The sequence below is a fragment of the Empidonax traillii genome, unplaced genomic scaffold, assembly GCF_003031625.1.
Source record: "Empidonax traillii isolate 1590-97213 ecotype Southwest subspecies unplaced genomic scaffold, ASM303162v1 scaffold773:size403244, whole genome shotgun sequence".
In the NCBI taxonomy this organism is placed as follows: Eukaryota; Metazoa; Chordata; class Aves; order Passeriformes; family Tyrannidae; genus Empidonax; species Empidonax traillii.
In genome coordinates this window covers 201,109-223,360 of record NW_020955966.1, presented here as the reverse complement: position 1 = coordinate 223,360, position 22,252 = coordinate 201,109, and the positions used below count along the sequence as shown (strand labels likewise).

Genomic DNA, 22,252 nt, shown 5'->3' with positions numbered 1-22,252 from the left:
TCTGTTTAATCTGTAGCTTTAATCAAAACCTTTAGATGATATAATCAAATTAAATAAATAACTATCAGAATAAATAATTTTTAACTTGAATATCTCTCACAGTCTATTTGGAAAGCAAGAAGGGAAGCTCAAAGAAACTAACCGCACTCTTTAGCCTTTCCTAACAAAGTCAAGTAAATGCTGTAAAATGAGGTGAAATTACATGAGGCAGCCTCAGGAGACTAAAATGGGTTTTCTTATTCTCTCAAATACTTTCCCTGGCCTCTGTCCACCTGCCAGCTCTGACATTCATCAGACTCTTGCTGAGTAGGATAATTCATTAACCCAGGCAAAATTTAACTTCTCTTCCCCAGGGCTAGGGAGTTAACTTTTTTCATAAAAAGACCTAACAGGCATTAGCACCAAAGCAAAATAGGTCTTGAAAGCAAACAGGTAGGAGAGAGAAAGTAGCTCAAGCTACATGGGACAAAAATAATTTATGGCAATATAAAATGTTAGAGGCCTTAGCTTCCTGGAAAAAAAAAAAAAAAGATTCAGGCATTTCAGAATTGCAGAAAATCCTGGATTACTTTTGTGAAGGCATATGATGAACCAAGATGTACCGTTTCAAAAGCAGACACAGATTATTTTGTTTGTTCAGGATCAAAAATAAGTTTGATGGTCTGTATGCTGTGGTATTAGCAGAGAATAGAAATATAGCTGAAAGAAGAATTACAGTGAAAGTACTGAGCAGATAATAAAAAGAACATAGTAAATATCAAACCTGAAATGTGAAACAATTAGGACAAAGAAGAGCAACAGATGCTCTTGCACATGAATAGAAGCCTGGCCCAATTCAGTGATATAGACATATTAAAGTTCAAACTTCACAAATCCCATGTTTTTAGAGCATGTTGGCACTTTAACAATAACTGAGGAAAGCAGCCATTAATACAGGAAAACTCCACAGCATATGCAAATTAGCAAAATTAACCGTAAAGTTGAAGCATAGAGAAATGGCAACAGTTTCTTTCTCACTGATATTAACATTTTGAGGCTGTTTGTATCAATAACTGGCTGATACATACAAAGTTGCTCTTAGTAACTGAGTACAGCCCGAGCTCAGAAAGGAGAAAGACAAGCTACGTTCTCAGGTAGGTCTTGAAATAATACAATTTTCATTATAACTCATGGGGAGAACATCAGCCTTTGAAAAAGCAAAGCCAGATGTCCCATCCAATGGCTGGCTACTCAACGACAGGTGACAGCATTCATTTAAATCCAAGCAAGCGCACAATAAAACAGACTGAGGCAGGGGCAAATGTTGCAGACTGATGAGTATTTACATTTTTCTTTATATGTACAGCAAGAGTCAAACCCCAAGAAATGCAGCGATAACCTGACCAAAACAGAACTTGTTGGCAATGGTAGGAAGATAATAAGGGGAACAATTCTGGCTCAAAGCGACTGACATTGAAACCAGCATCCCCTTTGTTTCCTCATGGCAAAATTTCTCTACTTGCAATTCAGGTTTCCATTCCACAGCAATGCATATCTTGTGAAGATCAGGAAAGAAACCCACTCCCTGTGTTGTGGGAGGCATAGCAACAGTGAGTAGCACTCATACAACTAAACTAATCCTGCAGCCACAAGAACTCCCATGCTGCTTTAAGGAGGTGATTTTCCTAATATTGCTTAACCTCAGGAGCCTGAACCAGTGGTAACATTAGAGAATACTGATGAGAATGCACAATCTCGCTAATATTGGCATCAAATATAAAATCTACCTTGAATAAGGAGCATCATCACTACTGACATTTAATACTTATGAGATGTTCTACCATCTTAACAAATGAAGGGCAAATATCCCAGTCTCTTCCAACTCCTGAATACATCAAGAAAAACCCTCACAGTCCTGTTTATCTTAACCAAAGTGAAGAGCAACAGTGCTCTGCTTCTGGGTCTCTGCAGATATACCTTCAGGGTATGCTTTGAATACTGGTATCAAAACCCTTGAAGGCAGAAGAGTAAGACAGAGCTGTATGGTTTCTTTGTATCCTGGGAAAAGAAAGCTGGACCAACTTTTCCCTTCTTACCCATTTGTGGTTTAAATGGCCGGCAGCTGGAAAACATCAACACACTCCTATGTTAATGAAGGCACACTCTACAAGACGTGGTATTAGGCTAAATACTGGGGTGAATTCCTAGAATGAACCAAAAGAGCAATGTCATAGCAGAAGTCTCAGATGGTAGAGAAGTTTTATACAAAAACCAAGAAAGGCTACCTCATTATGAAAGTTTGATTACACAAAACTGTTTACATCCAGTAACTGAACAGACACAAAACAGCACTAAGTGCACTTTGCACTGTGTTGCAGTTACACTATCCTAATAGGCACAAGGATACCTTTCACAGTAAGACTAGGAGATTCTCCCGACAACAATAGTCTTTTCAGTGCTCTTCCCTATTCAACATCAGCTGCAACAGTGCTTAGAAACTCCCAAGACATGGCACAAAATAAATGTAACTTGCTGCAGATAGTATTTTCTCATAACACATTAAAAATTTACAGGCTTTCTAAGCACTGCACGTTATGAAAAAGAAATTACAATTCTCTTTCATTAACACTAAAAACACCTTTCACCAACTTGAAGCTATTCAGTCCTGGCAAAAAGGTCCCTTCAGTGAAAAGGCTATTATTCTGTGCCTAATCAGACAAAGATTCCTCCCCAGCATGCAGATAAAAGGGATAGGCTATCATCCATAACTACATAATATCTGACTGAAAGCAGTCGTCCTGAATTTTGTCATGTTTGATCACTTTCAGAAGAACATTAAGGCTGCCCAGGGAAGACATTACAGCAACCTTCTTCAGTTAGTTTTCTCAGTGGGTTGAGATCATGGCTCTCCCCGCTTTCCAGGTACAGTAAATGAACACCTGCATAAAATTATCCTTTAGCCTTTCAAAGCAAAGTAACTCTGGCCATTTCAGAGTATGCTTGAGCTAACACCACAGCTTATAGCACCAGCCCTACACCTTTGATCCAAACCATTACCTCCCTACCCCAAAGCAAAGCTTTATATAGCTGTGAAGACTAAGGGAACTGAACCTGATTAAAGCCAGCCCAGCCAAGAAGAAACCCAAACATCTCCGCTTACATTTTGTTAACGTTTTTCTTTATGTATATTTATTTATAGAGAAAGAGATGAGCAGAGGGTTTGTCAGTCCTATCCATCAATCTTGCTTTCAGTCCCAGTTCTTTTTTGGTTTATCTGTAATTTTAAAGCTTTATTTAAGCAATTAACAAAAGTAAAGTGGTAGTGTAGCTTGTAGAAAAAGATACTGTACTCTGCTATAGCAAAAAATTACAGATCTTGTCTCTTTGGAGAGATCTATAACATGCCTCCAGACAGCAATTCAGAACAGGAATGAAACATGAATTATGAATAAACTCTTGGAGAAGCACCTCAATTATATGCAGAGATTAAAGAGACCTGCACCAATTACAGTGTCCTAAAGTTACCTGATGTGAAGCCCTTTCCACTTGTAGTAGCAACTTACTATGTTGCTATTTACAGTTACATGTATGGGCTCTAATGCATAGATTTAAGTTCCTGGCTACAGTGTTTGACAGTTTCAAAATCTAAAACGAGGTGATCAAAATTATTCATTGAAGAGCTGGAATCAGCAGCAAATTTTCACTTTGCTGATGTGGCAGAATTTTTTCTCTAGGGTACTTCAAAATCTTTACAAAGTCACAATTTCAGACTAAACGTCTTATCTGCATATAAAGTGCTGTATTTCATAATTCACATTCCCCTGAAAATATCCCCAGAAGCTTATCCCCTAGGATATTCACCTTAGAACTTAGTAAGCTGATCCATCCGATCTTCACACGTCTAACTTGGAAATATCACACAACAGTTTTATGTTCATTGTGGTTGCAAGTATCTTCTTTTGTTATTTAACATACATTTTGGTTTACCAGAGAATCACTTGAAAATGCACAATACACACATGTCAATATGATTTAACACAGAATTTCAACCAGAAGCCTATGATAGCCTGGTTAGAGACACAAGAGTTGTAGGCATGAAATAATGCCTATGATTGTGTAAACATGATCACATTTAGATTCAAAACTGGTTTCAGTTCTAGTACATCTGCTTTAACAAAGCCAACTGTAAGCAGTTACAGTTGAGACTTTAGAGATAATAGGGTATGTATTTCAATAGTCAGTGACAAGTTGTTTTTAACAGTAATTTCTGTAACATAGCTAGGAGAGAAAGTTTTACGTGAGACTGATTATCACACCTCTCAGTCTGGTTATCTTTCAATTTTAAAAAGTTTTCATCCACACCTGGAAGTGAAATTTTTAATTTTCAGTTTCTTTGAACATTTTGCTCAGCTGCTCAACTAGTGCTACAAGCTCAGGGTTTCCCCCGAGTGATTCAATTTGTTTATAGGCTTCAGATTCAAGCTCTTTCAATGTATTCCGAGTGTACTCAAAGGAACCAACATTTTCAAGGTAATGCACACAGTATTTTTTTATATCTATGTTCTCTGTCCTTTGACGTAAAATGTTTTGCACCTGAGTACTTTCAGGTCTGGACCAAATTGCATGAATGGTTGGGAACGAGAACTTGCCCTCAGTTAAGTCTTCACAAAAACTCTTGTTCTCACTATATTCTTTGGAGTGCAAGTTGGCATAATCATCTCTTATTTGGAAGAAGAGACCAAGTGTGTTAAGAAGTGGTTTTAAGTCTTTTTCATAATTTGAGAACAGCTGCATGAGGCCTACAGCTAATCCGAAGAGACCACCTGTCTTTTGCAGTACCATAGCTTTATATTCAGCCTCTGTAGGACAGGTGTAAGTATCCCTCCAGTAAATATCCAAGCCTTGACCTTTATGGAGTTCCAAAAGTTGGCGGGTAAAAACTTTAACAGCATCTGGATGATCAAGGGTTAAAACCTTCTCTAAGCCAAGAAAATACACATAATTAGCACAGTTGATTACAGATGGAATTCCATAGATACTGTGTGCCACTGGAAAGCCCCGTCGCAGCTTTGAGTTATCTTCAATATCATCCACAAGTAGGCTTGCATTGTGCAACATCTCTGTCACTTCAATGATAACCTATTATAAGAAGAGAAAATTATTAACTCTGACATTGTAATTTAATTCCCCGTTTTGCAAGACCTTATTTAAAATTGATGATGTTTTAAAGAAATATATTCTCTATCACTGAGGTTCCCCTTTACACCACTCGCTTTTACTTTTAGTACAGATTTATGATTCTCTTCATCAGCCAGTCTGCTCTAAGTCCTGCATCATGTGGTCTGTCTTTTGTGTAATGTTTTCAGATTCAAAGTTAACTTACTCCCTGAAGTGCTTCCATTTGCATGCCTCTCTTCACTGTTGCTACAGTTCTAAAACAGCCATTGTCTAGGAGTCTGTAACTGGAAACTTGATTAGGGGAAAAGAAAATAAACAGTGTTTTCAAACATTCAGATTCACTAACCTCAACTCTCCCAAAGTCAGTTCTTGAGAGTGTCAGGTATCATCCATTATCACATTTGTCTCATAAACCTTGTTTTGATAAGCAGAGAGTTCATCTTTCTTTTCCCACACTTTGTGTGGTTATCTTCAGTACTGAGCTCTTAAAGGACAAACTATTCTCTCTGAAAGATCATTTGGAAAATTCTTGGCAGAAAGACAACAGCTACAATATCTTTTAGGAAGCTTCCTATACACTCCTTGTTACTAGGTAGACCAATATCATACCCCACCTGAGGTGTGCAATAAACTCTTCAGAACATCAGCTTTGTAGATGACTAGAAGTGAACCTTAACATCAACAAAAAATGAAGTCTTAACACTATACACTGCTTTTATTGCACAGCTGCTATGCAATCAACAGGTATGTTCAGCACCTGCTTAAATGGAAATAAATTTAAGCATATAAAACTGCATACTGTATAAACTCACTGCAAGACGCATCTGATTAAGATATGATTTTAAAGCTAATGAACCAATTACACTTGCTAGCTACAAACATTGCATTCAGTCAACATTCATCAAAACAACTGCTAAAAAATACTAAAGCCACCATAAAATAGCAGCAAGTACCTAGCATGGTCCTATTTGGTGGGTCCTGTAGGACAAAATAATAAGGACTTTGCTGTAAGCATTTTTTTGGGCAGCAAGCCACCTGATGTTCAGTGGCCATTGTCCCAAAGATTAAAACCTGAACCCCAGGAATTTAATTGCTTTTCCAAGATATGACTACAAGAACAACTTACTTAACTCTCGTGACTCACCTACCAACAAGGTCCTACTTGGACCTGTAAAGATACGTTGTTGTCCATTAACTTAAAATCAAAGGATAGAGTACTTACTGAAGACAACTCCATATACCTATTTGTTTGAATATTTGTGGGGTCCATTATCTCATTCTCAGTATTATCAGGAAATGTTCTTTGTGTTTTGTGAATTCTTTGGATAAGTTAATTCCAGCATTTCTCTTGCTAACCTATTTCATATCACTGTCAGTTTCATGATCCCTTACAGCTTCTATACATTTAAGGTTTAATGGAAAAGTGCTTCATGACTCTGTGTTTGAATCAAGTTATCTAGTGAACTTAAGACAGTGTCAAAAATGCTTCAAAAGGTGTGAAATAGCTCATATAGCAGAAAAAGCTCATTTTATAAGACACCAGGGAGCAGCCCAAGACAATGAAAAGACTGCTCTTCATAATGAAAGCTGAAGACCCAGTACAGAGTGTTATGCTTTCTTACAGCCTAAACTATCTAATCAGTACCTGCTGCACTATCAGTCCAACACACAGATTTTTTTTTCTACCTCCTTATCTGCAATAGCTTTAAAATTTGCTTGACCCTGTACTAGGCCCTTTCAGTGCCTTCTCAGGAGAAAGTTCCTTTGACAAGCCCAGTGTTCTCTTAATTCAGCAAGCTGGAGTATCTCAGTGCAGCACCAGATTGGTACCAGAGATTCAGTAAGTGGTGGGGGTGAAGAGACTCCTTGGCTGGGGAAAAAAGTGCAACGGTGGCAGTCAATAGTAAACTGCCCAAGAACAGTAGCCTCAGCTGTATAATCTGAATAAACTACATAAAGACAAATAACCTAAGGTAAAAAAAAAAAAAAAAAAAAAAAAAAAAAAAAAAAAAAAAAAAAAGACCCAGAATGAATGCCAGAATTCAGATTTCTAATAAAAGAAATACAAATAGATGGAAGGGAATCAGGCTGTTAGACACAGGGGAGGTCTTAAGAAGAGTATGAGAGATGTCAAAAAGATGACCAGAGGTGGTCCTCCAGACCTCAACCATTATTAGTTATTAAAATTAGTAAAAGAATGCACAAAAGCTGTACTAAATGGATCAGGATGTAGATTAAAAGATGACAGAGCCTTGGTTCTGTCCTCAAAGGCCCTGAAGAATAAAAATACTAAGTTCCATCACAAACAACTTAAGTAGTAAAAGAAACAATAAAGCATTGGTTTTCTTCATAAAGATAATCAAAACAAGTGGTCCAACTTACTAATAGTTACATGAGCATCAGTTTAACAGAACTGATAACTTCTGTTCATACACAGGCACTGCAGCTTTAGATTACTGTATCACTAGGCAAAAATGGACCACATTGTCATGGGTGCTCAGCAAAAGGGCAAGAGGCAACAGTCAGACTGTAACATAAAAAATCCTAGTTGAACAGAATGGAAGGGTTTGTTATAACAGTTCAGCATGAGAAGACACACTCTGGGAATATAAAGAAACTACATCAGATTTTCAAACTCAACAGGGCTCCCAGAAGCCTAAAGTAGCTACAGAACAAGCCCTGCTTTAAGAGAGGTTGTTCTAGATAAATTCCAAAGGCTCCTTCCAATTTGAATTCTGATCTATGATATTAGACTGAATCAACACATACAATACACAGGTTGCTATATGTTTTATTTGGATATGCATCTGAGCACAAAGGGTAATATATGTCTAGCTGAAAGATGGAATAAATCTGGTTAAAGAGTTATACAGACAGGTTGAAAAATAGAATAGTTGCTAGATTATGAATGCAGACTCTTAAACCACTTTGCTACTTGAGGGCTATGAAGTGTCACTCAAGCCACTCTAAAAATGACTCCACAAACTCTAAAGGTACTTCTGCCAACCATTAATGACATTAACAAGGGACCAGCTGGGTAAGTGTCAAAACCCACAACTGATTATTTTAATTTCTTACATTGTCTTGGACACAGAATATTTTGCACTCTCTATATGCAGTTTAGCAAAACTGCAGTCTAACCTAACGAAGGTGTTTAAATACACAACCGTGCACAACTGACCCAACAGAAAAGCAAAAGGGAACGAGAATTCCTCCTAGTTTAATGCTTCTCATTGGAAAGTAAGGACTAGAGACTGTATGATATACCTTTCACAGTTTTAGGTTTGTAGAGTTGATTAAACTGCTGTCTTTGATATTCTTGTATCAAAATCTTAAGATTTTATTTCCAACCACTGTGTTTACATGATAACTGTCTAGCTTCTTTCATAAGTCATGAAAATCTCAGTGTTAATAACTGAGTTAAGTGGGTAACAGTGATACCTGCTTATCTACAACTTCAAAGGTTGAACATGCTTAGAAAGAAGTAACTATTCTACATAAGACGTGGAAGTAATTTCTTTAGTGTTGCATCACAGTTAAAGCCTTGTACTAGAGTTGTTTTCCTGAAAGGTTACTTTATACTCAGAAAACAGTGCATTTAAGACTTCTTATAATTTATGCTAACTACTAGAATCATCTGTTATCAGTAGTCTTGGAAGAAAAAATAACAACCCTTTAAAAATAATAAGCCAGTACCTGTATTTTATCTTCCGGAACATTCAGCCAGTGATTAAAGGCCTGTGACAGTTTGGTTCTCACTTGCTTACCTACAATAAAAATATTATAGGCATTTATAAAGATAAAGTTCATTATTAGGGACAGTTTGTCTTAACAGCTATAGCTGACTTGAGACGTCATTAAAAAAAAACTGATCAGTGTGATGACCCAAAAGTAGAAAATATTACCAGTGCATAGCTTGTTTCTCCATTATATAAATATCAATTAGCAAAAAGCTTCAGTTTTAAACGTTTCACAGTAATATGTGAGGTACATATTTACAGGTTACTATATTTAGTTTTGACAGTTTAATTAGTAAGGGATCCTGAGTATGTTGGTAACCTGCACAGACCAGCTTGCTACTTCTGAAGTAAGCCCTAGTTTGCAAGGAATGTTCATTTTGTTTAAGATTAAAATATTTCAAGTGTGATTTATTATTAGTGAAAGTATCGGTATTTGCTGAATAAGTACATTTCTCAATTTTTAGTTCTTTCTCCTATAGTATTCTTCACTTGCTACTGTAAATTCATAAAACAGGAAACTGACATTTCATATACTTATTAAATAACTCTACACAGCAATCTGAACAGAACATTCCAAACAGAATAAAACTTTCCAAGAATTCAGATACTTATCTTATACCCAAGAAATCTGCCTACAAATAATAGGATTTGGTCTGCTTTGGCAAAATCTACTTTGTTGGAGTCAGGTAGTCACCCTGTTTCACAGCAATGAAAGACAACATCAAATTAATGTTAAAATAAGCAGTATTGTTTAATCCAGATACAATTTACCTGACAGAGTTAATTTCAAGGGCAGTTAAACTCTACACCTGTAAATTGTTGATACCAGCTTTCTTTAATAATTGGCTAGTATTCAGGTACAAATATTTATTCAGTGTCTATTGATGTTCAATATAAAATGCAGTCATCCCCTACCCACACTGAGACAATTCTGCTCTGAACTTTGAGAAGCTCAGCTATGTGTAAGATCTTCAAACAACTTAAGACAGGCTTAGAAAAACAGCTTTGCATACGTAGCTCACATAAGGAAGGCCTTTGGAAAAAGCTTTAAATAAACTTCAAAGCAGTGCAACGTAGACAGTGGGTTCCATGTTACTTGTCTCAATATCTACTGAGACATAACAATTCTGCAATATTTGTCCTGCTGCTGATAATTCCATCTTGCCCATAGCACCAAAGAAATTTCAACATTTGAATCTCTCCCTGAGGTTTCTCTACTGCTGTGTGACCAGCACATACAGAACAGAATAATAAAAATGGGTAAATTCACTTGCAGTGATATACCCTGGAGAAACTAGACTGAGAATTTTTCATCTTCTAATTAAGTCACCACCAGGTAAGCAATAGCTTCATGAGCTGGGCTCTGTAGCAAGGGTGATAACCTTCTTCTCTGGATCAGAGGTCTGTGGTTTTTGTCTCCATTCTCAATGATTTCCAGTGCTTCCTGTCACCACCATCTTTTGGTTTTCACTAGAAGAGATTTAACAAAATGGTCCTTCCCCCCCACCCCTAGTAGCTTTTCCCTCCGATTCTGTCCAGTGTGAAAGAGCATTCTTACCTAGATATACACAGTCATTAGCCTGTTTTCTCCATTTTTGCTTTCTGTGCTCAGTTTTAACCACTAATAGTTTGCTGCAGAAGAGAGGGATTGTTTTGTCTCTCCTTGAAAACAACTGTTACAAACATCTGCCAAACTGTAGGGCTTGCCAGTTTAGTACTAATAAATATTTCACTAAATTCATGAAGAAAACCACTCAGAGATAATATCACATTAAGGAAGTGTACCTTATCTAACTGTTTATTCACTTCTAAATTACACTGATACAGATAAGACCTAATTCTGTTTTTCTGAATGTGTTTCCCAGAAAATATGCTTACAGAATACTGGATGTTCAGCAACAGGCATTATTCCATCGTAAGGAACTTGACTACTAGCACACACTTCAAATGGATTAGTAACATGCACAATGGATCTAGCCACTTCAGTTCCTTAGTACAGACAGCATTTGAATCTACCCTGACTAGCAAGGTTTCCTAGACACTGACTATTCGAGGAAAAAACACTGTGTAGTGAAGCAATTCATCTTTCCTTTTATAGGTGCAGATTTGCTTGTCTTCTAAAGGAACATTATTGCTACAAAAATGCCATTTTATCTTGTCCTGAAGTCAATCTCACCTGGTCTTTGTGATAGTACGGCAATTTTTTGTATGCACATTTTATGCCTGCAGCTATGCTATGATGGCAAAAGACCAAACCTCTCTAATGCTGGTCTCTAAAGTCTAGATGCAGAAGACTCCATTCCTTGCCACACCTCTCCTCTCCCCAAACTAGACAATACAACAATATGGAACACTAAGACAAAATTAGAATGAGCACTGCCAGAATTATCCAATTTCTTCACTGTCATATGTCACTGCTCTGTTAATTATTCTAAGCAGGCTATTGTAAAATTGAAGAATAGAGGTCTAACATCCAAAATTAGAAGCTCTACCTACTGTATAGAGATATAATAATAGATGTTACTGCATCAAGCTCTTATCAAAGGTACATTAAATGCATTTGGTTTAATCTGCCTAAGATTATTACCCAATATTACCCAAACTCAACAGCAACTATGAAGAGCTTTCCTCCTTAGTAATGCTGGGTGGAAAAGGTGAGAGGAAAAAAAAAAGAATATAAGAGATTCATTCTGATGAAATTTGTTCTATAGATAAGAATGTTAAAGCTTTATCCTTAAAACAAATATCAAGTTAGATTAAAGGTGTACTGAGGACATTCCCTCCACCTCTTCAGATGACATGCTTCTCATCCAAAGAAAACAAAAAAGAAAAAAATAATCAGCCAACTCTCTCTCTCTCCAGAATTGTCCTTGTGACCAGGAAAATCCAGAACCCACAGACCTCCAGCTCTGGACAGACTCCTGGTTAGTATTTTTTCACTCTTGCTGCATTAAAGTAACAATAAATTATGTCCTTAAGGCAGCACCCCACTTACAGAGAGGGTACACAAAAGGGCTAGAGCAAGCATGGGAAAGAGCAGAGGGACTATTAACCTAGCCCCCATTACAGCCTCACTAAGCTAATTCAACTCATTAGCCCAGCAGAGAACTCTGCTTTCTGCTAGGTTAGCTTTCTGCCAGCTTTACGTACTGAGTCAGCTTGCGCAGTGGATCTGCCAGAGTCAGTACAGGGTGAGCAGCAGATGCTGAGGACCAGAGAAAGGGAGCCTTGCCCTTCTGGAGGAAGCAAGCCACTATACTACCTCAGCTATATTGTACACTGGTATGTTTAACTGCATCCTCTGATGGATTAAGACTAAATGGACAAAGTCCCTAAGCAGTTACAAGAACACTACAACCAGCAGAAACAAACTGCAGATGAAAAGCAAAGAGAGCAGGCATATACACTTTTAAAATGGGAAGCCACCTGTGACAAATTAGGGGCACTGACAGGATTCTCTAGCTGAATTTCCCTGTTCATAATAGGGTTAACCTGTCCACAGCTGTGATCCTGATTTTTGCCTTGTTTCTTCTCACAATTCTGAATGCCACTATCCTCTGGTCACTACGGCTAAGGCTGCCTCCAGTCTTCATGTCCTAACCAATTCTTCCTTGTTTTAAGTGTGAAGTCCAGCACAATGCCTTCTTTCATCAGCTCCTTGATCACCTGTGGTAGCAAGAGGTCATCAGTGCATTCCAGAAACCTGCTGGATTGCCTGTGTCCTGCTGTGTTGCTTCTTCTAGCAGATGGTGAGGTAACTGAAGTCTCATAAGAATCAGTGCATGTAAATATGAAACATCTTACAATGTCTGAAGGTCTCATCTGCTTCTTCCTGCTTAGGGGGTCTATCATAAAGACTCACTACAGTGTCACCCTTATTGATCTGCCCTCCAATCTTAACTCACAAGCTCTAAACAGGCTCATCTGACTGAAAGTACAACTGCATCTGACTGAAAGTACAACTGCATTTATGTTTTTTCACATAAAAGGCAACTCCCACTCCTTGCTATCCTAGGCTGTCTTCCTAGGCAGTCCACATCCATTCATTGCAGTGCTTTAGCTGAGTGAGCTATCACAAATCAGATACCTCAATAAAATTACTGCCAACCTCTAACTTCTCCTATGTATTCCCAATAAAGCATGCACTTGTGTAGAGGCACTTCAGAAAGGCATCCATTCTTGCAGATTCCTCAGAAAAAGTCAGAGCTTCCCCTATCATGTTGTTCTGTTCGTACTCGCTGGAGCGCTGGGATAGTCTGCTTTCAGCTCTGAGATTACAAGGTGTCTCTTGTTCAAATCAGCCTGTACCCTTTGTCCATAACTTCACTAATTCCTTACTTGACTGTGAGTAGTCAGTTTCTTTTACTGACATTTCTAGTTTGGTCCCTTCTCAAATGTTGCTCAGTCTGTTAGCAGAGACACTTGTGCCCTGACACGAGTAGGTGGATGCTATCTCCTTGTGGTAGACCTTGCTCTACAAAGGGAGTCTCATGGCCATAAGATGCAAAGCTCTGCTATCAATATAAGCTGTGCAACTAACTAGTTGTTGACAGGCAGTATCTCTTTATTCCTCTTGATAGTGAGGTGAAGCAGGTTGAAGATCATGGAGAAAAGCCACCTGGCTTCCTGTGTCCTTGGCTCTCATTCCAAAAGCCACATAGTCTTGATAAGCTTCAGGCACCCTCTTGCTATAGCCCATCAGTGCTCCAGTAGAAGAGCTGCAAGGTTAAGTATTTTAAGGGTGAAACACCTTGGCAGTCCTTCCATAAGATCAGAAGTACCCAAAACCAGCAAACTGCCCTAACACACAACATGTGGAAGCCTCCATCTCCTGCAAGAGTCAGTGTCTCCCCTACTATCACTTGCTGCTGCCCCAGCATCACTTGCTGCTCTGATGCTTAGTTGTATAAAATCATAGAATCATTTAGGTTGTAAAAAAAATCTATACAGAACTTCCAGCCGTGTGTCGTCTTTCAGTGCACTGAACCTATTTGGCAATTGCACATCTGCTCAAGAACAGGAATCTTTCTCCTGGTGCCAGAAGCCATCAGTTTCCCATTTCCCAGCCTTCACCACTGTGAGAGTATCCATCACCCAACTTGATATGCACAGACTATTCCTGCCCCTCCTTCAATATACCTGGAGGTTTCAGACTCTTGAATATGTAGTGTCTCGTAATTTTTGTTGTTTCTGACACTGTGCAAGCCTGCTGACCCCCTTCCACTGCTCCTTTGCTTGGTAACACACTTTTTCCACAACTACATCCCTTTTAGGGGCAGGGATATCACTTGCTTCTGGCCAGTGGGTGCCCCCAGGCACTCCTGCAGCTCAAAATCTAGAGAGCTGCAGCCTCCATGAGGAACTTAACTCAAGCTGAGGCCTCTCATGTGCCAAGTGTAGTTCTGCAAGTGGTAGGAATCATGTCCTGTGGTGCTTAACTCCTTCACCAAGCTGGTCAAGTTCAATAACCCAGCTCAAAAAGCTGAACAACAAAAGCCAGTCTTGATTGTTTAGCTTGCTGAACAAGCCCCAGGAAAGACTGCAGCTAAGACCAGAGGGATATGAAAGGGAAGTTGCAGTTATGAAAGGGATCAGAATTTACCCCTTTCAACAGCAAGTTGTTGACCATATCAGTTTTATGGCAACTGAAGTTCCATATACTCCTTAGTGCTGGACAACCAGCTACTGCTGTTAACTCAGACATGCAGAAATAAAAGATTCACCGTGAGTATGAATCAGGCCATTTTTGAGACAAACCACAATGGAATTTGTGAAAGTCAACCCTGCACTTTAAATATTAGATTAAGTAGAACATTGCTAAAAACTAGTATGGCAATGTTCTCCTACAATGAGATTTTACAACAAAAGTTACTGTTTCAGAATTCTTCTTCCAAGAAACAATTTCTGCTAGAGAAGGAATAAACATTAATTACCATACTAGCAGTTAAAAATAGCAATACAGTAATAATATTTTAATCCTAGTAGCTTCCCTATCCTAGTGTTGTTGAAAGTCAAAGTAATATACAAGTTTATTTTATGTATCACCCCCAAACTGTTACTATTAAAAGTCTTATTTCTGTAACAGGAATACAACTCCTTGTATTGAGGGGCTAATCCTTAGCAGTTAGAAAAATTTGTGTTCTTACACCATAGACAACGTTAGCAGGCACCTTCCCTCCCCTCCTCCCAACCTTAACGCTGTTACACAATCCCTCTTCATGTAAACAAAGTTTGATATGTATCTAAATTCATTCACTCATAGGCTACTAAACTGCTTGGAGAGTTTGTTTAACTAGTCTTACAAGATAAGCAACTGGACTACTGTAGGGCTGTAAGCATACATACTTGATACTCAGCCAAGCTTTCTGCAAAAGCCCCTCGGAGCTCAAACTGATCCAACACAGAAACAGCTCCTAACCTTTTGCTGGCTCACTAACAAGACAAGAGATTAACCAGGCAAGTTTTTAGCAGGTTAGGTGATTGGTACTATGTAATAATTTGATTAGCAAGCTGAGAACCAGCACAAGCTATGTAGCAGGAGAATACTTCCAGAAGCATAGAGGATAGAATGAAACTGTGTCTTTTAGCAAGAGCTTTTAAGATTGGCTCAGGCATTTCATTTGGGTTCATCCTGTTTATAAACAGCACCTATATGTCCATTTTTTCCCTGCTTATCAAGCTTTAATGTTTATACTAACTCCGAGGTTCCCACACATAGCTTGTGCCTACTGATTCATACTTGGCACAGCTGATTCGAGGCAACGCCAGTGTTTCAAAAACAGTAAACACCAGCTATATGATTGTGAACCCTCACTGCTTCACCTGTTACTCAACACAAACTTTCCACAGGTGCACCACTTTCACCTGCATAGTTTAAGAGAAGTCACCTCTTTTGAGTCACACCTCCATTACTGCACAGAGAGAAGTGTGTCTTATTTCTCACCTTCTCCAAATTAAGTAGAAGTCACCACAGTAAAGTGGACTATCAGATTTACGATTCTTTAGCAGGACAGGATATAAAACACCTGCACTGTCTGCAAGTGTAATATTACATAAGTCACCAGTATAGACTGATTAGGGTTGAACTCACAAAGTAGAGGAATTTAGCCACAGGACTCAAAGAGGGAAGGTTAAATGTATATCCTAGATGCATCATTTAAAGTGAAAGTTAACTGAAGAGCTATTAGTCAATCACTTTTGCCTAAAGAAGCTTTTTTTGGGCACTTTGTGCCCCTTGTGTATTTCCTACAAGGAAGCTGAGCTTTTTTTCTTGGTATCTACAATAGCTCTAAAAATAATTAGCAGCTAAAGATGCAAAGGCATCACAACATACCTTGGTTAATGAGAAAATCTAATCAAACAAAAAGTACACTTAAAGATGGTGTTGGAGGAAAGTAAATTTCTTCAGGACCAGGTCTGAGAAAGCTCTCTAGAATATCACAAACTCATTCTCAAGGTAGTTTTCTAGAAAGACCACCACCCAGTTCAACACAGGCAAAAGAAATACATGTGAGGAAACGGGAAATGAACTTTCTGGCATTAAAAACGCATAGAACTGCCAAATTCTTTCCTTTTCTTAGTTTTTAACTCAGTGCTAACTGCCAAGTCAAATGAAATCACTAATGTAAACAAGAAAACCCTGGATATTTGCAGAGATTAATAATGAATTTCATTATACACAGGTATAATGAATTAGGACCCACAGGGCTCACACTGCTGATATACAGGTCTTGCTGCAGATGTGCAAAAGCCATTTATTAGCATGCCTGTGATTTATAACGCTACTTGTCCAGGCAGAAGGTCTTCCACCCTGGTCAGATATAATTCTGATCAGGATTATTTTCCTTAATATTTACCCATATTTTCTATCTTCCTTAACTCCACCAGCATGCACTATAAACTGGACAGAAGGCAACCAGGCAATTATGCAATAGTCCCAATGACAAAGTTATTCTGCCAGCAATTTTACAAAGTTAGTCACTTTGATAGCTTGTATGATATTCATTACACTTTAGGTGTACAAGTAAAAGTCACGGCAAACAATCTGACTTTTTAGTCAAAGAAACTTCCAGGAGGCATATCCATACAATAGTTTGCTATCAAACTGTCTCCTGAATTCTGCTACATAAGTACCACTCAAGAATAAAAAGTTCATGTGAATGTATTGCTGGTAACCTGATGCTACACCAAGACTGGTTGCACCTCTCACAAGTGAAGCAATCCATGGATAGCTGAAATTGGCCATAAGAACCCAGCTCTATGCATACCAGGGAGAATAAGTTAAACAAGAGAAAAAGGCTAATACAAAAAACAAACAAAAAAAAACCCACCACAAAAAAAAAAACCAAACCAAAAACAAACCCCAAAACCCTCCCAATCGAAAAGTTTAAAGAAAAACCTCCAAACAAAATCCACAACCCACTGAGTTCAGTACAGCAAGCACATAAAGAACAAAACATTGTCAGCTCTGAGTTTGAGTAAGATCAAGTATTCAGTACTTGCCCTTACCAGTTTTTAAAAGTAGCAAGTCAGCTACTCTGAATGCAGAACAGAGTAACTGAAATACTACTTACATGAGAAACAGACTCGAGAGCTACTGCACCAATCTCACCAAAAGGGTGGTTCTACAGAAGAACGAACAAATACTGAAAAGAGTTGCTTTTTACTACTCTTAAATGCAGAAATCAAGAACGGATAAACTTCTTGGCTTATACTTCCCAAGATAAAAGTTGCTGTAAAACCAATTTTGATATTTGCAAGCAACACACTACAGAGAAACTTGCCTGGTAGTTGAAGTAAATACTGGTATGGCTCTAGGATTCTTTTAGATGTTTCATCCATCCCATCCATTTCTTTATTTCCTAAGAGGTAGTTCACTGTTGAAGAAAGTGTTAATGTTACTTAGATCAAAAATTACGGAAGTAAACAATAGATCCATATAATTAAAAATTCAGGTGACTTCCAGATTAGGTAAAAATACTCCATTTTTGCACATCACACCTTCAGTTAATACTACCTTCAGTAGTAGAAACATACATATGTACTAAATACAATTTTCTTTAATTATTCATGAATAGTTTAAACCAACTCATAGACTTCGTTCACTCCTTTATATGTATTAGAGGCCTTGGATGATAAAGTATTTCAAACATTACCATTCACAACAATGAAGCTCCACTTCGAGTCCTTAAAGACACTTACAGAAAACCACACATACAAACTCATACAAAGACACACATATAAAACCTCATATGTCTAATCTGATTAGATGTCCCTAAATGCTTTCCCCACACAGAAGTGGAGATGTCTAAGAGCAGAAAATACATCTCAGACCAAAGCAAACTAAAGAATACTAGTTTCAGTCTTCTAAAAGAATTCCTCAGTCTTGTCTTAGAAACCAGAACAGAAATATAGTGAAGGACTTTTCAGTTTCCCATGTTCTGTCAGGCAGCAGGTGCACGAGAAGCTGGCAGGCAGCATGGCCAGGACAGCTGACCCAAGCTGGCCACAGGGATATGCCATACCACAGAATGTCATGCCAAGTACATAAAGTGGGGGCAGCACTTGGCCAGGAGTCATTGATGGCTGCCTGGGGCTGGGATGGGCATTGGGTGGTAAGCAACTGTATTGTACATCACTTGTCTGCCTTGGGTTTTATTCCTCTCTCTGTTATTCCCATTATTATTATAATATATAAATTATTAAACTGTTAACTCTGAGTTTTACCTTTTTTTCTGACTTTCCTCCCTGTCCCACCAGAGTGGTGGGGAATGAGCAAACAGCTGCATGGAAATTAGTTGTGGCAGGATTAAATCACAATAAGTGTCCATGAAAATAACTATTTTAAAGTGATATTTAACCAAGCTGGTTGTCTTCCCTGCCGGCTTGCCTTTCGGCACACCGGTACAGCCTATTCCTGTGCACTCAAAACTTCCTGCTTGAAGCACATCCATCCCTCCTGGACCCCCTTGTTTTCAAGGGTTGTTTCCCAGGGTATGCTCTGCAACCAACAATAGGACAAGAGGACATGGGCTCAAGCTCTGCCAGGGGAGGTTTAGGTTAGATGTTAGGAAGAAATTCTTTACAGAGAGGGTAATCAGACATCGGAACGGCCTGCCCAGAGAGGTGGTGGACTCACCATCCCTGGAGGTTTTTAAACAGAGATTGGACGTGGCCCTTAGTGCCATGATATAGTAATTGGAGTTGGATCAGGGGTTGGACTCGATGATCTTGGAGGTCTTTTCCAACCCAATCTATTCTATGATTTTATGATTCTTACATATAAGTCTCAAAGGACTTCAGTGAGGAAGCAAAAATCAAAAAGACTATCAGAATCCACCACCAGATGTTTTAAGCAGAAAGAATCTTGTAGACCTAGATATAAAGACATACTAACAACTCCCCTGTGAGTTTTATTTGTCAAAAAGCCACACGGATGGTGATAGAATTAAGTGCCTAGCTATCCAGTTGGACTGGGAAGAGATGTCAGGACTGGAAGTACTCTCTTGTAAAAGTTTATGCTCAGAAGTACATATTAAACTTTTTCCTCTTCTCTCAGGGAATTAGGTCTCTTGCTTGTCTGTAGGACACCAAGACAATATTCAGAATCCCCAACTAGCTTGAAATTCACTAGTATTATCCAGCATCAACCTAAATATTTGCCTCTCTCTTCACAAAACTAGTAGGAGTCCACCTGATATGTGGCTTGGCAGCAGAAAATTAGTCAGGCATGTCTGCCACAAGTGCAAAGATTTTTACTTTTTTTTTTTTTTTTTTAATGAGCTCTAATGAACAAAGAGTGGATTATAACTTGTCTTCAATCACTATCGTTAAACTTTTCTACATTGCTATGCTACCACAAAATGAATTCTTAGGTAATCTCTGCCAAGGAAAAACAGTCTGTATTCATCAGACAGCTACATGTCTAACACACCCACTGAAACAAGAACAGTGAGCAGAACCTCCCCCAAACTTACTTGAAGAAAGGGACACTTGCTAAAGAAACATGTAAGTGAAATTTGTTACGAAGGCCTATAAGCAAAAATACCATTATATGAGACTTGCAGTCTCTTTGCACAAAGTTATTGTATATGACACAGTTGGAAATTACTCCATTTTAAGGTTTTTCTGCAGAGGTGACTGACTAATTTGTTACAGAAGTTGCACTGTTTCGGGAGACTCCTCAGTGAAGACGTTTAGAGAGGAGATCTCAGTCACCATCTCCCACTAAAAGTGCCAGGAGTTAAACAATAAGTGAAAGGGAACACAAAGCCCTTTGTTGGTGAAAGTGTAACAGTCGATTACATGTATGCTTATTCATAGGATTAAAGCAGTTAAGGCCATTTTACCTTTCAAACCAGTACACAGACTTCCTGCATTTCAATTCATATGCATGACTAAGTTATTCTTCCATTTACTTCTCAGTATTCACACATAAGAATACAGAACAGCCATGCAATCACAGGAGAGAGCCCACACAACTGCCTTTTGGACTGCAGCAAACCTTTTCTCTGAAGATCTCTTGGAAAACACACACAAGACTAGAATAAGACGGTGACATGGGCTTCCATAATTTGGAACAACTCTAAATCTATACTTGAAGCTGTGATCTGGATCTAGGAGCTTTCTAGAGAGGATGAAGGCAGTATTAGTTCTAAGTTACATGTGAAAAAAAAATCTTCCCTTTGGAACTTTGCAAAATTGCTTCTCACCCTATCCTTCCCATTCGATTCTGCAGAATATTCTCCGCCTTCTCCCAGGCAGGGATATGTAATCACTGAAATAGTCTAGGTTAAATACACAGGTGGTACTTTAAAAGGCTCCAGTCACAGTGCAGCTACAAAGAAAAGACAACCACCAAAGAAACAGAGAGCTGTAGTGCAAAAGGAACCATCCAGAAAGTTCTTATATCAGCTCCATCACAGAATTTAGTGCATCAAGGCATGAAAACAGTGGGGGGTAAAAAAAAAAAAGCCCGAAATGGGGGTAGGTAGTGGGAGCAAGAAGATCTGTTTCAGAAGAAACACACAGAAAACACAGTGAACGTGTATTCGTACAGAGACGCTACCAAAAGTCTTAATGCAAATGTAACCTGGACACTAGTCCATGTTCTCATTCTAATTAGTTTACAACTCTCCCTAGGCTGACACCGAGTAACACCTTGCACCCAACCTTAGGGTGGGTAACTTCCCACAGATGGTAGGGCAGTCAGACACTTTTCCAGAAGATGCAGCCAAGTAAACAAGCAGCTTTCCATAGCTGCAATTCCAACACTAACGACACAAGGGCATGAACATAGAGTTGCTGGGATCGTGCTCCCATTTTAATGGGGTTTCCAGGTATAATCGAGCACGAAGGCTGCAGAAGCCGAACAACAGCTGGGCCGCCCAGGTCCCCGCAGGCAGAGGGAAGGCTGTGGGCTGACCCGGGGACAGAGGGTGAGCCGGCGGAACCCGTGACGGCTGCTGGAGCGCTGCGCTAAACTCGCGGTTCAAACTCACATTTCACAGAGAACAAGAAGCTGCTGCCTTGCCTGCAGCGGCCAAACTCCCTCCCCAAACACCACAGCCAGACGCAAGGAAACAGGTTAATTTTTTTTTTTTTTCCCGGAGTTCAGCATTACGGGCGCAGCCTCTCCAGCCACCTCCAGAGCTCAAGGGAGGCAGCCCCGGCTCTCCAGCGCCATTTTAGAAGCGGCGAGACCGAGAGCCGAGGACGCCCCGCTCCCCCCGTCCGCCCCCATTTTCTGCGCGGCGCTGTCGGGCTCGGCCGCCGGGGAGGGCCGGGAAGCGCCGCCCGCCGGGCGCAGCCGCGGTCCCGGAGCGCTCCGTCAGCCGCTCCGCCCAGCTCTACCGGCGGCCCCCCTTCGCCGGGCCCCTTCCCGGGCAGCCTGCCAGTCCCTCCTGGGCGGGGCGGGGCAGCAGCGGCTCCCGCTCCCCCCGCAGCCGGGCTCGGACCGGCTCCTCTGAGCCAGGCACCCCCCACACCCCCCCACTCCCTCCCCCGCGCTCCCCACCAGCCACGGTCGGCTCACGGGGCAGGGAGCCTCACCTCGCCGCCTCCTCCCGAACAGCCTCTGCTCCGGGAGCGGCGGCGCTGGAGGCAGTGGCGGCAGAGCGCGGGGCCGGAGCGCCGCCCCCTTCCTTCCTTCCGCCCCGCCGGGCGCCACCTTCCCCTCCCGGGGGGAAAATGCGCCACCGAGGGCCCCGCCGCGCACGCGCCGGCCCCGCCCCCTCAGCTCCTTAGCATACGCCCGGGGCTCCGCCTCCCCTGCGCGCGGTGCGCTCTGGGAGTTGTGGTCCGCCGCGCCGCTGCGCGCCGCCTGCCGAGAACGGAGCGAGCGGCGAGTGAGAACT

The 22,252-nt window shown here is 40.1% G+C and overlaps 1 protein-coding gene across 7 annotated transcripts; it reads right to left on the bottom strand.

Moving 5' to 3' along the window:
- On the bottom strand, positions 1–22,090 carry GGPS1 (geranylgeranyl diphosphate synthase 1). 7 transcript variants are annotated; one of them, XM_027901332.1, is made up of 4 exons: positions 21,948–22,090; positions 17,681–17,785; positions 8,854–8,924; positions 1–5,118 (listed from the first exon to the last, which is right to left on the bottom strand). In XM_027901332.1, the coding sequence occupies exons 2-4, from the start codon at positions 17,745–17,747 to the stop codon at positions 4,357–4,359; spliced, it is 900 nt and encodes a 299-aa protein (XP_027757133.1). In that variant the 5' UTR covers positions 17,748–17,785; positions 21,948–22,090; the 3' UTR covers positions 1–4,356. The 7 variants fall into 7 exon arrangements, with proteins under 7 accessions (XP_027757133.1, XP_027757127.1, XP_027757128.1 ...); XM_027901326.1 differs by having other exon boundaries at positions 17,681–17,773; positions 21,948–22,058; XM_027901327.1 differs by having other exon boundaries at positions 17,681–17,776; positions 21,938–22,043.
- Between the last annotated feature and the right edge of the window lie 162 nt (positions 22,091–22,252).

What these genes read in the sequence shown, in the direction of transcription:
- GGPS1 (XM_027901332.1), bottom strand. Translation starts at nt 17,747, where the DNA reads ATGGATGGGATGGATGAAACATCTAAAAGAATCCTAGAGCCATACCAG. An exon ending in GTATTTACTTCAACTACCAG is followed by an intron (nt 8,925 to 17,680) that starts GCAAGTTTCTCT and finishes TTTTTATTGTAG; the next exon opens with GTAAGCAAGTGAGAACCAAA. An exon ending in TTCCGGAAGATAAAATACAG is followed by an intron (nt 5,119 to 8,853) that starts GTACTGGCTTAT and finishes TTCTTATAATAG; the next exon opens with GTTATCATTGAAGTGACAGA.